Source organism: Canis lupus, chromosome 5 (assembly GCF_048164855.1).
Source record: "Canis lupus baileyi chromosome 5, mCanLup2.hap1, whole genome shotgun sequence".
Lineage (NCBI taxonomy): Eukaryota > Metazoa > Chordata > Mammalia > Carnivora > Canidae > Canis > Canis lupus.
The window spans coordinates 81,856,588-81,873,069 of record NC_132842.1 but is presented as its reverse complement, the minus strand read 5'-3'; the positions used below and the strand labels follow the sequence as shown (position 1 = coordinate 81,873,069).

Here is a 16,482-nt window from a genome sequence, read left to right as displayed (position 1 = left end):
GTTCAAGCTGGCAGATGCCTGGAGCCTAGTAAGTGTGTAAGACATGGTGGCTGTTCACATCTCACACCTGATTGGGCTGATCTTTCTGCTTCCATGGCCTAGCCGAATAGACATTCCTGTCTTGCATTGAAAATGTATTTGGGGCCCCTGGGTGGCTCAGTCTGTTAGGTATCTGACTCCTCATACTGGTTCAGGTCATGATCTCAGAGTCATGGGATTGGGCCCCATGTCGGGCTCTGTGCTCAGCAGAGTCTGTTTGTCCCTGTCCCTCTGTTCCTCCCCCTGTGGGTGTGCTCTCTCTGTCTCTCTCAAATAAAAATAAATAAATAAATAAAATAAACAAATTAATTTAAAAAATCTTAAACCCAACCAACCAGCCCATATTTGTGGAGCACTATGTGCCTAGAATTTTAGGAGCAAAGTAGAACAATCCTTACAACATTTTCAGTAGCAGGGTAGCATGCATGGAAGGCTCCAGAATGCACATCAGAGACTGGTCTGTAAGCGTCATCTGGCAGCATAGCCCCGACGGACAAAGTGGGCCTTAGCTTACAGAGCATGAGGGACCAGGGCATGAGCAGCCTGAACCAGGCACCCGCCTTCGGGACTAGCTAGGGAAGCCCAGACCTTCGCTTTCTCAGAGATCAGGGCTCAAAAGGAGCCTGGGCCGTGCAGAGGTGAAGCACAAGCGAAAAGGCAGATTTCTCACGTCGGCCAGCCTGGAGACAAGGCTGCAGAGCTGAGCTTTCTGCCTGGGCATGTCCTTTTTCTGGTTGTCCAGCTGGAGAAGAGATTCCACATGCTGTCATTTGATGTCACTTCCTATATTTAGTTACCAAACACATCGCCTTCGGTCCCCTGGAGCTGATGCCGCTTGGGTGAGGATCCTGGGGAAGTCCCACTCGGCAGGCTTCAGAATCCATCCCTGGCTGCTCTTTTGTTTTGGGGGAGGGATCCCACTTGCACAAGCTTTTGACTATGCTGAGGTATGGATCAGGTCCCATCTGGAATGAAGGGGCTGAGATAATGGGGACCCCAGTTCCACTCACCCAGGACCTGCAGACAATATCCCACAGTGACGTGCAGAATCAGGTTGTATCCCAGGCAACAGGAGGGGAGGAGGCAAGAAGTGAGAGTTCTGTTTTCCATGGGGCTGGTGGGGGTTCTCGTATTGACAGTGGGCAGAGGTGGCCTGGCCAAAGGTACTCCCCTTCCTGAGGGAGAGGCCAGTTCTGATAACGTGGCAGCAGCCACACTTCAGGCCAGAGGACCATCTGGAGGGGCAAGGCTCTGTACACCAAGGCCAGGGAGGGCTGATGTCTATTTTAGGCTTCTCTTTTCAGTATTACAATAATAAAATTTTGTTAGCCATTGCAGTCAGACTAGCTGGACTCTAGGGATTTAAGGAATGTGCCTACTCATAATAGGGTTCACCTGGCAGAGAAGATTCTAGAACTATGCTTTCAAACATGGTAGCTACTTGTGGCTAGTCTGAATGAAGATGTCATATAAGTATAAAATATGTATCAGCGTTCAAAGACTTACTGCAAAAAAAGAGAATGTGAACTATTTCATGGATATTTAAAGTTTTTTATTGCATATTGAAATTATAATAATTTGGATATGTTAGGTTAAAGAAAACATGTTATAAAAATGAGTTTCATCTGGTTTTTTAATTTTTTAAAATGTGGCTACTAATTTAAAATTACATGTGTGGCTTGCATTTTATTTCTGTTGGAAAGTGCTGTTCTAGGAGTCTCAGGGTGACTTCCAGCAATCCTGAGGTAGGTCAGTGGCCAAGATATGAAAGCACCAGACTGGATTTGACACATCAGCATCCCTTGGGGAATCTAGAAATTGGTGAATGACGAAACTCCAGTGAAGATTGCTCTTGCTGTGGCTTGGGCCACCTTAGTTGGGTATAAAAGGGAAGTGTGACCTCAGAGAGCTGGGCCTATGGGTTTAGCCTCAGAGTACAAGAACTAGTGACTTATTTTGCAGTGGCCTCTAAGATGGTTTCAGCAAGACATCAATCCAGAAGTCCAAGATGGGGCCGAGGAGCAAGAAGCCCCCAGGTAGATCCCAAAAAGCTTAGGAGTGGTTTTCAGGCTCAGCAAGCAACTAGGTGGCTTTACTTCAGGACATTAGAGAGTTTGTTCACAAAGACGCTGCTAGACCATGGCTATGTAGAATGGGTTTTTATACCATGGGTCAAATCACAAATGCCCACGTGTAACAATTCCACATTATAAGAACATGATATGATCCAGAGCAGTAGACACTGTTGGTGCCTTGATGGATCATTTTCGGTTTGTGAACGCATTCCCCAGCCTCTGTGACTTTGCTGGTAATGGCAACTGTGATCCTCTTTGGATGATTGCTCATGGGTTACTGGTGCCCTCTCGCCCATTCAGAGAGCCAAAGTTCCCATAGCCAATGACTGGCTTATGCGGGTGTGCAAAACTCTGCCTCCAGGAGGGACAACTCTAAGCTGCACTTATGCATCAGAGCTCTCCAGTAATCAGGTTGAGGTTACACCTCAAGTCACATTCTTTTTTTTTTTTTTTTTGGTCCCCCCCCCCCCCCCCCCCCCCGTCCTGCCTCAAGTGACATTCTTGTTTGGCTTCTTCGCTTTCCTTGTCCCACTCCCTCCACTCCCTTCCTGATTGTTCTTGGAGGCACTTCATAAACAACAAATCACTTATTCTCAAATGCTCATTTCAGTGTCTGCTTCTGAGGAACACCACCAGAAAACATAGCCAGACTTTATTGTGGGTATTGGTCTTGACCTTGGGTGGTGGCCATGTAATACACATCCATTGAAAGTGTGGGGGATTCCAAACTCTTGAGACACCCTTGCTGAGCCCTGACCTTGTACCCAGAAAATCAGGGGCTGCAAGACCAGAATGGGGTCCACGTCTGCCCTGCTTCACTCCAGCTGTGTCCATGAAGCAGCAATGAACATCACACCAACACATGACTTCCCCTCTGATGGTTTATTTTATTGCTATTTAATTAGGCTCTTCCCCAAACATCTTTCGATCTTCATCATGGCCTCTCATCCAGAAAGTTGAAATTGTGCCCTGCTTCTTGCCATCTTCATGGCACCCCCTTCCCTCTTAGATAAAATATTTCAACATAAAGATCGAAACAGGAACTTAGCTGAGTTTTGCAACACAGAAATGTATCCTAGGCCTACATTTATAGAAACTGGGGGGTGGGGAAGAGCAAGGAGTCCACAGGGATGGGGGAGGTATGCACGCAGAGGGTAGTCACACGGGGCGGGAGGCAAGCAAAATGGGAATAGATATCTGAGTCCTGGAGGCTCCAGAATCATCAGAAATTACCAACTTATCTATGGGGAGAGTTTTAGAAAAATCTATAAACACACACTGTCTCCACATGGGAGGTGCTCACTTCCCTTTAAGGTAGACTAGAAAAAAAAAATGAGAGAAAACCTGAAACCCCACAGTAACTAAACACACACACACACACACAAACACACACACACACGACAAACTCTAAGTCTCAGGATAAACACCTTCAAATAGGCACTTGGTGTTTTCAGCTCTGGGGTTGCAGAGATCTGGGACTTGGCCCCCCAAAGGCAGGGGTACAACAGCTTCTGAAGGCTCTGGGGTCTGATCTGTCAGATGGTACTGGCCCAGCTGGATGGGAAAGGAGGGCTGGTTGAAAAGGAACCCTTTGCCTTCATCCAAAATAGTGACTTGCAGGAATTTCTGTGCCCTGTGCATTTCCTGAATATAGTGGGTTGGCACTTCTAAAGAGCACATCACTGAAAGGACAAGTGCTGGCCATTCAGATGTGGGCACTGCATGTTGAGAACTGGCTGGCTCCATGAGGCAGAGACCAGGACCAGGGTGCTGCTAACCACCACATCCTCACAGCACAGCACTGAGCCTGGCACTTAGTAGGCACACGACAAATGTTTTCTGAATGAAAAAATGAAATAACCCAAGAAGAAAATCCTGTTCTCCCGAGAACACACATTTATAACCTCATTGGCTATGAATTGGTTCTTTTTAATCCTCAAAGTAGAATTATAATTCACTTATTCTCCCAACAACAGTTGGGCCTAAAGGAACTTTTTTTTTTAGTTGAAACTGAATCTTTTGGGTTGGAGCCAGGGACTTAAACTAGTTATGTCCAAATGAGAGGATGTTCAGCAAATGTGCTGGTGAACTTCCATGGGATAGGCCAGCTGCTGGCCTAGAACTGGTGGTTGGGCTGGGGGTCAGGCCAGGTCCTTATATGTTGAGTCTAAGGTCTAGGGAGAACAGATGGGTCTTTATTTATACCATAAGGGCAGGTCTGAGCCTGGCTGGTGGTGAAAAAGTCTCCGTGTAGCTGCCTGGAGGGATGGCATGAGGAGTAGGAAGTGGAGGCATGCGAGGAGGGAGACCAAGGACTGCCCAGAGAACAGGGAACCAGGCAGGAGAAGGATACGGCTGAGCCTAGGCATCTTCACCCACAGCCCTCTCAGGTACAAGGATGCTGGTCCGGGGGGAACCCCTCAAGCATTTGGAGAGCCTGTGTCCATCACAAAGATGAGGTATAAGGAGCGTCTTGAAAATGGAGAGGTCTGTTCTGATAAAATTCACTTCGGGGGAAGGTTCTAAGCTCAATTATTGGACCCTCAGGGAATGGGGAAGCTAGTCAGTGCTGTCTACACTGCAGAGAGAAAGCCAAGGGGATCTGAGAGAGGCTGGGAAGGAATGAATAATTGGAAGCAGCCAGCTGGACACCCCAAGGGAGCTGAATTTGGAATGACAGCAGCTCAAGGTACATCTGGGGCCCCGGGGTCCCTTTCCACAGGATCTACCTTGGCCCTCAGGGCATGGCTGCCAGAACTGGTGATCCCAGAACCTTCAGAACCTCCTTCCTTTCTCTCCTCCTTCAGTTTTGGACAAGAGACTAAGGACTCTTTGGGGAATGGTTTGGGTATAGAGGTTTTTTGTTGTTTTTCATATCAGGGCTATATAGACACTGGCCCAATGCACAGCTATTTTCAGAAAGGAAGGGTTGAGGTTCATTGGGGGTGACTTTGGTGGATGCTGGGGCCCTTCTAAGAGATGGCAAGGTACCGATGTCCCCAATACGTGCCCCCTCCCTGGAGGCCTCCCAGTGGGGCAGTCCAGTCCTTGTCAAGTCCTTGCCAGGCAGGGGGGAGCTCTGGGGGGTGTGTGTGCCAGGGGTCTGGAGAAGGAAGGGGGGAGGGAGGTGCCAAGGCCCCCTGTCATGGGAGCTCTGACAGTTGGGTTTTCTCTTTCTGGTTATACAAGTGCCTGACTTGGGCTTGGACTGCTGAGATGCCCACATCAAAGAAAGCTATCTGCGATAAGCACGTTGCCAGCCACAGGACTAAATAAAACGCCAGGCTTCCTCCTTCCCCAGGCTCCTCTGTTTTAGAAATCTTAGCTGCTTTCTAAAGCTGACTATTTCGGGCCCCTTGATTTTCCTTGTCCTGTGCTTTGAATTCCTGCTCTTACGTTTCAAATTCATGGACAAAGAAGAGCCTACAAAACCCTAGGTCCTCACCCCCCCCGCCCCCCCAAAAAGCAGACCCCAGGCTTGTGCCGCCTCTCTCTCTCCCTGCGACTTGGCTGTGTGGCCCCAGGTGTGCCGTGCAATGTCCAGGTCCTGGAAGTAATCATCCTTTTCTTCCCCACCCCCAAAGTTTCCTGACCGTTGTTGCTGATTGATGGGCGTCTTGCAATCAATCCCAAGAACCACGAGGTCCAGTCCAGCCACAAAATCAGCTATGGATGGGCTGAGACCTGCACCCCACAGCCCCCCGCGGGCTCAGGGCACCATGTGCCACCACTTGAAAGAGAAGGGCTTCCGGCGCACGTTGGTGCCGCAGTGCACCTCCCCCAGGAACTTGTGGTAGGCCGAGATGTCGTCCACGAAGGTGCAGCAGAGGCCCAGCGGCTCCAGCAGGGAGCGCACGTGCGTCTCCAGGCAGCACACGTCCTCCACCTGGGGCCCAAAGGGCTTGGGGATGCCCAGGTCCTTGTCCAGCACGATCATGTTCACCTGTGACCGGGGTGCGGCATCAGCGCCTGCTCAGTGAGCGCCAGCTACCCACCGGGCCCCGTTCTAAGCTCGTGGGACGTTCCCCTTCCCCTCCCACGTAGGCGTGGCCATCATCTCCTCTTTACAGAGTAGGAAACCGAGGCACAGAGGGGGCTAGGCGGCTCACATGTGGCAGAGCTCAAGTGGAAAACCCGGCGACCTACCTCTGCATGTGTGTGCGTGTACGAGCACCTGCACGTGGTTACACATGTCCGAATCGGCATGTGTGTGCAAGTGTGCCTCTGTGTGTGCGTGCGTGTGTGTGTCCTAACCTCCTCCGGCTCCTAGAAGGCTCTCTTCTATGACAACATGCATCCCTCCTGTCCATAAAGGCCTCTTTAACTTAGAGAGCACGTTCCTATCTGTCAGGGTAAAGGATGTCCCAGGATCCCAGGAGGGGCTAGGATGAGCCTGTCACCCCTGGAGGGAATGCAGCCCAGAGAGGGCAAGGGCCTGGGCTGGGTGGGCGAGGCCGCAGAGCCGCTCAGCCGGGACGGGGACCTGGATCTCCCGACCCAACGGCCTCTGCCGCCCAGGGGTCCCTCCCGGGTCTGGCTGCCCTAATGGGCCTAGACGAACTGGGGGCCCGGAGTGCCTCACCATGTTTGGGAAGAAGGCCCTGGCCTGGCGGTGCTCATCCATTTTGAACAGAGCGGGGAGATCGATGATGTCCTGCTCCGTGAGCCCCAACTCCTTCTTGAGGATGTCACGGTTCCAGTCCAGGCAACGCTGGGTGACGAGGAGGGTAGGGCAGGCCAGTGAGGGAGGACACTCCTGCCACTTCGTCTACCCTGCTCCTGTCTAAGCAGCAGACCCTGGGCCCCTGCACTCCAGGGAGACTTCCAGGCTCACCCAGCCCCCTGCCACCTCTCCAGTGCCCCTCCCACCACGGCCCGGTGACAGTAGCAATAGAGCGAGACAGAAGAAGATCATAGAAATCACGCTTTTAGGCAGAAATGAGACAGGGACTCAGGAGGTGGGATCCACCCATGGCAAATTTGCTTCAGGGAGCTCTGATCCCCTAAAACAAATAAAAATCCAGGGCGTATATTGACACATTTTTCTAGAGGGCAGGTCCGTAGCTTGCATATTTTTTATTTTATTTTTATTTATTTTTAAAGTAGGCTCCATGCTGGATGTGGAACCCAATGTGGGGCTCAACCTCACAACCCTGAAATCAAGACTTGAGCTAAAATCAAGAGTCGGCTTACCTGACTGAGCCACCCAGGCGTCCCTGCATCATTTGTTGAAGGGGTGTCTCTACCCCAAATGTCAAGAGCTCTGGCCTTACAGAGCCTAATGTGTTTTTTTTTTTTTTTTTTTTTTTTTTTTTTTTTTTTTTTATAGCACTGCTGATACCTTTCCTTCCCTGGTCTCCTGTCTGCTCCTGGCCTCTGCTGACCTGCCCTTTCTGTCTTTGTCCCTCCATCTAGCCTTTGGTTTTAGCATAGGAGCAATGCAGGGAGGCTGGACTGAATGCTCCTGGAGGCCCTGAACCCCTGGTCACTCCCTGTGGAAGCCCTGAGGATGTGAAAGGGGTCACAGGGTACGAAAACTCCATCCCTCCCAGGGCCCCCTGCTCCGCCCTCACCTGGAAGTACTGGTTCTCTTGCACGAGGCTCTCATTGGACAGAATCTTATTGATGGTGATCCGCTTGCTGCTCATCCCGCCCAAGCCTGTGGAGGTCAGAGGTCACAGGGGACAGTCTAGCCCTGGGGAACCCATCCTGGGTGCTCCCCTCTGTCAGCCGCCCAGCTTTTGGGCTAACTGCTGGGAGGAGGGAGATGGGGCTGGGACAGGCTGGGGCACAGGATGGCAGCCCCCCCGGGGAAAGCAGGCCCCCTCTGCCAGGGCAGAGCAGCAGACACTGCTTTCTCCAGAGTGGGCCGTGTTGCCTGGGCCAGGGAAGAGGTGGTGGTGCCTTGCTCTCTCTCTGGCCACAGGGTGGGGTGGCACCAGTAGGTACCTGCGTCTCCCACCTGGAGCCTGCTTCTAAGGACAAGCAGCTGACCAGGGTGAGTGTGGCAAAAGCAGGATGCCCAGAGGTCAACCTTCCTGTTTTCCAGACCTGCCGCACACTCTGCCCCTGCCCTGGTCTGTGCCTGCACCTGTCTCCTACTCCACACATGGCTTTTGATCTGGTTAGTAATACCTAAACTCATCGAGCACCTACTATGTGACAGACACTGTTCTAGATGTTTTATGTGGATTAACCCAGGAATCTTTCCTACATTTTTATGAGGTGGCTGCTAGCATTAAAGATGGGGAAACAGGGATGCGTGGGTGGCTCAGCGGTTGAGCATCTCCCTTCGGCCCAGGGCTTGATCCTGGAGTCCCAGGATCCAGTCCCACATCGGGCTCCCTGCATGGAGCCTGCTTCTCCCTCTGCCTGTGTCTCTGCCTCTCTCTCTCTCTGTGTCTCTCATGAATAAATAAATAAAAAATTTTTAAAAATGGGAAAACAGAGGCACAGTGAAGTTAAATGACTTGTCCAAGGGCTAGTGGCAGACGCTGCATGCAGACCGGGCAGTCTGATTCCAGAGCCTGAGCTTTAATAATAATTCTTCTTCTTCCTCCTCCCCTTACTCCTTCTTATTTTCCTTCTCCTTCTTTTTGCCTAATCTAGGAAGAGGCTGCTAGTCCCTTGCACTCCCCAGTCTTGCAGCTTGTCAGTGCCAAAGAGATCGGGGCTGTCGCACCGTGTATCTGCACCATCTCCCCACCACCACTTGGACTCCTTTGTACAAAGATAACGGTTTCTTTATTCTATGGGTAACTTTAGGGTATGTTTAATATAGAAAGAAGGCTCTGGAAAATCCAGACCTGTACCCGCCAATCCAAGTAAAAAATTTCCCGAAGGCAGGGAATCAAAAAAGGACACAGGGCCCTGTCTCTTGGCCCTGTCTGTTCTGGACACCAGTCCGTCAGGAACGCTGCCTTGGGGTGTGGAGGGCAGTGATGTATGTATAAGTATCAACTAGCTTCAGTAACCCGACTTTTGGGAGTAGGGAGTTTGGAGACACCATCCTGAAAAGCGACACAGAGTAATTTAAGAAAAACACAGAAGAAACCGTCACGGCCTCTCTAACCTGGCTCACCGTCGCCACTCGATCAGCTTTCCCTCTTTCCATGATTAATTTAAGAGCACACCTAATCCCCATCTACCTCTGTCCCAATTAAGTGAATGTCCCAATTAAGCAGATAATTTCTCACTCTGGGACTGACAGTGATGAGGTCTGACTATAAATCATGTCTATCTGTTCCCACTTTTCTTCCTGCCCCTAAACTGCGTTGTGTATATTTTTCTCTGTCACTTTTTATTTATTTATTTATTTATTTATTTATTTATTTATTTATTTATTTATTTATTTTTTAAGATTTTATTTATTTATTCATGAGAGACACAGAGAGAGGCAGAGACGCAGGCAGAGGGAGAAGCAGGCTCCCCGCAGGGAGCCCAATGTGGGACTCGACCCCAGGACTCCAGGATCATGACCCAAGCCAAAGGCAGACGCTCACCACTGAGCCACCTGGGTGCCCCCTCTGTCTCCTTTTTAAGCTTCTCGAATACAGATCACATGTCACTTAACTCTCTTTTGAGAGGTTGGGTGTGATCCTGGTGCCATTTAAAGTGTACACTAGGTCCTGAAGAAGCGTCTGGGGCTGCTGCTGATAAGGAGCAGGGGGCAGCTCACGGTCCGGCTGACCACAGAGGCCAGGGCTGCTTACGACCGTGCTGACCTCACAGGCCGGAGCAGCCCAGCCGCCCAGGGAAGCGGAGCTGGATGCTCAGGGGCAACGTGCTCACCTGCCCTGTCCCCCTGCACGTCTCCCTGGGCGCTCCGCTCCCCACTCCCTGCCAAGGTCCCCTGGGCACTCACCTTTGAACATGATGGCTTCCCCGTGGCCCTCCCTCTGCTTCTCTCGGAAGAGCTTGTAGCAGGCCGAGGTACTGGCCATGAGCATCCGGAATTTCTGCGAGAGGACGTCCAGAGGGACAGTGTCAGCCGAGGGGACGTGGCCAAGTAGCACGAGGGAGTCCCAGGGGGCTCAGAGCCCCGGATGCCCGTGGTCTCGGGCCTCCTCGTGCCGAGTGGCAAGGGCAGCCTGCCTGGCAGGGTTTTCTCTGTGTCAGAGCAGCGTCTTTCACCCTTCCTGCTCTAGAAACTCCTCCACCTCAGCAACGCCATGGAGTCAAAGCTCAGAGTCTACGATGGCTTCTTCTTCAGGGTGGAAGAGCTTCTGCACGTGGCCAAGAGGACAGGCCATTTGCAAAACTTTTCCAGGGTGGAACTTGCAGCCATCCCTTGCCCTTCAGAAAGTGAAACAGGCCCCGGCCCATACCCCATGGCTCCCTAGAGCCTTGCGGCCAATACAGTAGCCACAGCCCTGTGGCTCTTGGACTCGTGAGTTGTGGCTAATCGGAACTGAGATGTGCTGTGAGGAGTAAAATACGCACCAGAGTTTGAAGACTTGGCATGAATAAAAGAATGCAGCATCGCTCATTAATAATTTTTATATTGATTACACGGTGAAATGCTAATATTTTGCTACCCTGGGTTAAAAATTTACCAGCCGCAGCGACAACAAGCGAACCAGCTTGAGCCTACTTCCTTCTTCCGCGATGCAGCCACCACCTCTAGGTCCTGCCCTCTGCTGACAAGAGCTGGTAGCGTGTGGGTTCCCCCTCATCCCAGTCACTCCAGCCTCAGGGGCCAGCTCACCTTTGTGCCCGGGATGGGGACGAAGGTCATGAACTCGTCCACGTGGCCCACGGTCAGCCAGTCCGAGTAGAGCTCCACGGGCGCCTGCACCTGCTGGGCTTGCAGGAAGTCCCGCACCACCTTGGTCATCCTCCGACCGCCGGACCTGGGGCAGGGGTGGGGAGGGGGCAGCTCTTCAGATGGTGTTGCGCTGCGCCTGCCTCGCCAGAGGGCCTGCAGGAGTGCAGCCCCTGGAACCCAGCCTGGATCCAGGGTGGTGTCAGCAAAAGGCTCGGGGAGGAGCCTGAGCCACGGGGCTGAGAGACCCTGGTGCTGCCAGGGAGGCAGTTGTGCCCAAGGAGAAAGAAAGGGGCCTTAGCTGTCGCCGTGTCCTGTATGAGGGACATGGAGCCCAGCCTTCACCCCTTTCAGCTCCCGAGGGTGTCAGGGGGCATAAAGAGGCCAGCTTCTGGGCTCAGGGGTCCTGCAGGGGCTGCTGGAGGGGGCTAGGGCACAGGCATGGTTCCAAAATCTACCCCAGGCCATGTGCCTCTTTGTTACATTATCTTCTACTTAACTTCAATCTTTAATCAGTTCAAGTGACACCTCCTCCAGGAAGCCCTTCTACCTGATTTGTGACTCTGAGGTCTTTGATCTCCCCGGGACCCTTAAACTATCACTCAAGGCCCTCACAGGGGCAGCCCCAGCGGCTCAGCAGTTTAGCGCCGCCTGCAGCCCGGGGTGTGATCCTGGAGGCCCGGGATCGAGTCCTATGTCGGGCTCCCTGCATGGAGCCTGCTTCTCCCCCTCTGCCTCTCTCTCTCTCTCTTTCTGAATAAATAAACAAATCTTAAAAAAAAAAAAAAAAAGGCCCTCACAGTACCTTGCCAGAGGAAGAAATTCCTCTCTGATTTGGCCTCTGCCTGGATCTGTCACCTCCTCTCCTTCCTTCCTCCTTGTTCTACTTCCTAAGCTTGCTGCCCCCTCAAGCCTTTCCCCTCCTGATCCTTCTATTTGAAATGCTCTTTCCCTCTGATCTTCCCATGGCTGCTCCCTTCTCATTCAAGCCTTGATTCCCAAGTCACTGCCTTTTTAAATTTATTTTTATTTATTTTTATTTTTTATTTTATTTATTTATGATAGGCACACAGTGAGATAGAGAGGCAGAGACATAGGCAGAGGGAGAAGCAGGCTCCATGCAGGGATACTGATGTACCCCTAGAGCCTAGCACAGTGCCTGGCAGAGAAGGCCCTCAATTAATATTTGTCTCTAAGGAGCCCCCCCTAGATTCCCCAAGGGGGTTAGAGACTCCTCTTTGGGTTCCCCTGGCTCCCTATGATTTTTTCTGTCACTGTATATGGTCCTCCCTTGCACCTCTGCTGTTTCATGTCTGTGATCTCCACTGTCTCCTTGGAGGCAGGGGCTGGGCTTCATGTTTAGAGCACCATGGATGGCACCAGGTTGGTCCATGGGAAATATTTGCTGAATGGATGAATGACTACTGAGTGGAGGGAAGAGGGGAGGTGGACACACAGGCACTGCCTCTTCCAGAAGGTAGAGCATCCCATGTGGCTTGGAGGGACTTGGTGCCCAAATCCTGGCTGATCCCATATATGCAGGTTCCTGGTAGCCCTTTTGTGAAATGAGGACCCACAGTTCTCACTCTTCCCAGTGACTGTCTTGATCAAGGAAGAATCTGCCTTTTCATTGGGAAGTGGGTCCCCTGGGGAGGGAGTGACAGTGTTGTGGACAGGTCAGGGAGCTAGGGACTCACACTTTGGGAAGGGCCATGTCTTCTCCACCCTCTTTTGTATATGGGCACCCCCAAGGACTTATTAGTACTCTCCTACTCAGCCTCTTTCGGTTACCTCCTATGGACTCTTTCGCTCCTTCCCTACCTGGTTTATAATCTCATTATACAACCTCCCATTTGGGGAAAAACTATTTATTTAGTTTTATATTAGATCCTAAGTCCTACTAAGATATAAAGGCTAACTTGGTTTTATTTTTAAGAGCGTCTGTATCTTTTTAGATTCTCCCAGCCAACCCCTCCATGTGTGAGCCCCCCAGGCCACTCCTAAAGAGAAAGAGTAACTCCCCGGCCCCACCTGCTCCCACCGTCCCAACCCTGGCTCCTCTTACAGAGGAAAGCTGCTCCCGATGAGGATCCGGCCTAGGGGGTAGGTCTTGCCGTTCACAGTCACTGGTGGACTGACCTCCAGGTTCCCAAAGGAGTCAAGGCTGGTGACAGGCTCGAAGAGGGGCTCCCGGGTCACGTAGCCAAAATCTGGGCCCTGGGCAGGGGGCACACACCCATCATTAGCCTTCTGTAGCCAGAGGTCCTCAGCCCCAGCTCAGTCACCCTCTGATGAGTACTCTTACACCACCTTGGGTCTGGCACTGTGGGCATTTGGTTTCTAGGGGGTCACCCACAGTCTTCTTATTCCCACTGAAGAATAGGGGCAAGGTATGGGGAGGCTGAGTTTGTGGGTATGCTGGCCAGTGTGGGCATGCATGGAGGTATATAAGTGTGTATTAGTGTGTGTGTGTGTGTGTGTGTGTGTGTGTATGTGTGCACGGGGTCTCTGCATGTGCCTGTTTCTAGACACAGAGACATCACAGACACATAGTGGTGACTTCAGGGGTGGTTTGCTTTTTGTGCTGTTGACATCCCTGCTCATCTCTTTCTTTATCTGACCCTCAGTTTCCCCATCTGTAAAAGAGGTATTGGTTTAGGTACTAGAGGGAGGGTGGTAGACGGTACCATCATTCCCAGAGACTTGCTACCCTCTTCCCAGTAAGAGGATTTTGTATCCTGAGCCATTGTTAGTATGTGGTATCTCCCAGCAGAAGGAAGGGAATTCCCCACCCAGTGTTGGACCCAGTCATGTGACTTGCTTTGGCCAGTGAAATATGAGCGGAAATGACATGTGCCAGTTCAGAGCAGAAGCCATCAGCTCCGCTGTGTATGTCTGCCAAATCTTTCTCTTCTCCTCGTGCTAGGAGAATGGCATTTCTCAGGCTGGGGCTGCTCCTGCAGCCGGGGCTCTAGAATGGGGAAGGCACAAGGAGGCCGGGCCGCGGACAACCAGCCCACAGTCAACACAGAATCACAAGTGAGAAATGGACCTTTGTCTTCGTCAGCCACGAAGATTTGGGAATTGTTTGTTACTGCAGGCTTACCTAGTAAAAGCTGACCGATACATGAGGAATGACAGATTTGCAACATACACAGCATCCCGGCCCATTCCCAGCCAACTGTATCTGTTCCCTGAGCCCACAGGGAGCCTCCGAATCCTGCTTAGAACAGAGCTCCAAAAAATTAGAGCTGGCACACAACGTAACCCCAGTGACTCTTGAATTTTAAGGTTCCTTTCAGGATTTTTCAGTGAAAAAGTAGGGGCCTCACTTGGGAACTTGCATTGGGGCTGGAACTAAGCTTGCCTGATAAAAGTTCTTGTAAAAAAATTGCATGGGGTAGGAAGATGTAGCTTATCCTGGCCCAGCTGAGAGGCTCAAGGGACAGCCGTGTCCAGTGACGTGGACAGCTGCAGCTTAGGGCTTTTTTGCTTGGGAGCCCCAGATGACAAGGTGTGACTTGCTGGAAGCTGGGCAGCTGGGCTTTAGGGTATCACGCAGGCGGGCAAGCACGTGGCACAAAGCCGGGCTTGGCCCGGGTCACCAGGAACGGTGCAGCCTGGGACCTTGGAGCCAGGCCAGCTTGGAGCACCGAAGGCACGTGGTGACATGGGAAGAGGGGTAGAGTCAAACTGGCCTCCAGTAGCGGTTACCAAGGCCTCCCAGCAAACTGAGGCTTGTAGAGGTTAAGCTGCTTGTCCACGGTCAAGGGGTGGAAGGAGATACAAGGCCAGGCTCTACCACCATCTTCCTGTGGTGAGGGCACTAGGTTAGGGAAGGTTCCCAAGATGTACATGTGAACCATGAATGTCTCCGGACTCAAGCAGAGGCTGCCCTGCCTGCGACCTCGGGAAAAACTCTTGATCTGTCCCAGTCTCCACCTCGTGCTCTATCCAAACCGCCCTGCCTGTTCGAGGGGGAAGGTGAGATTTTGGTTTTGTCCTTACTCACTCAACCAGTGGTTAAGGGCATAAGTGGGAGTGGTAATGGCTTCTAGAACCAGGAGGTCAGATTGCTTAAAAAAAAACCCCACACAAACTGAAAACCATACCATCAATGAGCTTTGAGGTTAGAACCATGATTTTTGACATTTAAGTATAATTTTCCTCTTTGAAACTTATTTTTCTTGGGTTACCTGGATGGCTCAGTTGGTTGGGGGTCTGCCTTTGGCGCAGGTCATGATCTCGGGATCCTGAGATTGAGCCCTGCATCTGGCTCTCTGCTCAGTGGGGAGCCTACTTCTCCCCCTCCCCCTCCCCATTGGCCATGCACACCCATGTGCACACACTCTCTCTGTCAAATAAATAAATAAAATATTAAAAAAAGAAAGAAACTCATTTTTATGCAAGTTGGGGATGGGGCTGGGGACGGACCCCCACTCCACCTCTTTCCTATAGTTCCCATTTTATTTATTTTAGATTTTATTTATTTATTTATTCATTCATTCATTCATTCATTCATTCATGATAGACATAGGGAAAGAGAGAGAGGCAGAGACACAGGCAGAAGGAGAAGCAGGCTCCATGCAGGGAGCCCAATGCGGGACTCGATCTGGGACTCCAGGATCGTGCCCTGGGCCAAAGGCCGGCGCTGAACTGCTGAGCCACCCAAGGATCCCCCTAGTTCCCATTTTCTACAAGAAAACTCTCCTCTGAGTAAATTTTTTAATCCAGGGGATCAAAAAATCTCATCCGGGTGGCTTTTTACTCCTGCCTTCCAAAATGTGTGAAACTGATAACAAATGGTACATTTATTGAGCACTTGTGGTGTGCCAGGCCCTGGGGAAGTGTCACACTTTCCTATGAGAAAACTCTTCAAGGAAAGGACCATGGAGGTCACTACCCCAACTGATTCATTCTGCAGATGAGAAGATGGAAGCAGTGGGCAACAGACTAACTTGTCAAGGGGTGCCCAAGGTCTCCGGAACTCTCTGTTCTTTAAGAGCCCCCAGGATTTTTTCCCCCATGCCCCACCCCGAGGTGGCCCTCAGCATCTCACCAGAAGCTGCTTCACTGGGAAGTCCTTCAGGTTTCCATCTCGGGGTGAGTCCAGTACCACAGGGAAGCCTTTGTGGGGGGCCTCTATGTAGCCAAACTCAACTTCATCCTGTGGGGACACCAAGGAGAGCCGTCGACGAGTCAGCCTCTATAGTTTTCCTCACTACCAAGCAATGGCAATGGTTCCTTACATATCCTTCTTCATATAGTCTCTGCACACTCTAAGCATATTTGCATTCATATCAACCCCATTTCTTAAAACATAATCAATAACATCCTTATGTTCATTTTCCTGCAAGTAGCACCTTAATTTGAAGTGCATTCTGTATTTATAGGTTGGCTTCTTTTTAGCTGTTGTATAGTACTCCACTGTACCCAGTCCCTCGTGGATAGATATTTAGGTTGTTTTACAGTCTTTTGCTACTTCAAGAAGCAACGCTGCAGTGAATCACCTTATACAGTTATGTGTCTGTGCACATGTGTGCGTATGAGCCAACAGCAGAATTCCCATACATGGAGCTGCTGGCCAACTCTTCTTGCCTGAGC

General features: G+C 51.2%; 1 protein-coding gene across 1 annotated transcript in view; it reads right to left on the bottom strand.

The window, feature by feature from the left end:
- Positions 1–2,977: 2,977 nt before the first annotated feature.
- Positions 2,978–16,482, bottom strand: part of PADI2 (peptidyl arginine deiminase 2) — a 44,449-nt gene continuing 30,944 nt past the window's right edge. Inside the window, exons 10-16 of the mRNA XM_072828168.1 lie at positions 15,938–16,045; positions 12,944–13,095; positions 10,822–10,966; positions 9,979–10,072; positions 7,688–7,773; positions 6,697–6,825; positions 2,978–6,057 (exon numbers count right to left, since the gene is read on the bottom strand). Coding sequence (XP_072684269.1) covers positions 5,824–6,057; positions 6,697–6,825; positions 7,688–7,773; positions 9,979–10,072; positions 10,822–10,966; positions 12,944–13,095; positions 15,938–16,045 — 948 coding nt within the window. The 3' untranslated portion in view covers positions 2,978–5,823. The remainder of the gene's footprint in view (positions 6,058–6,696; positions 6,826–7,687; positions 7,774–9,978; positions 10,073–10,821; positions 10,967–12,943; positions 13,096–15,937; positions 16,046–16,482) is intronic.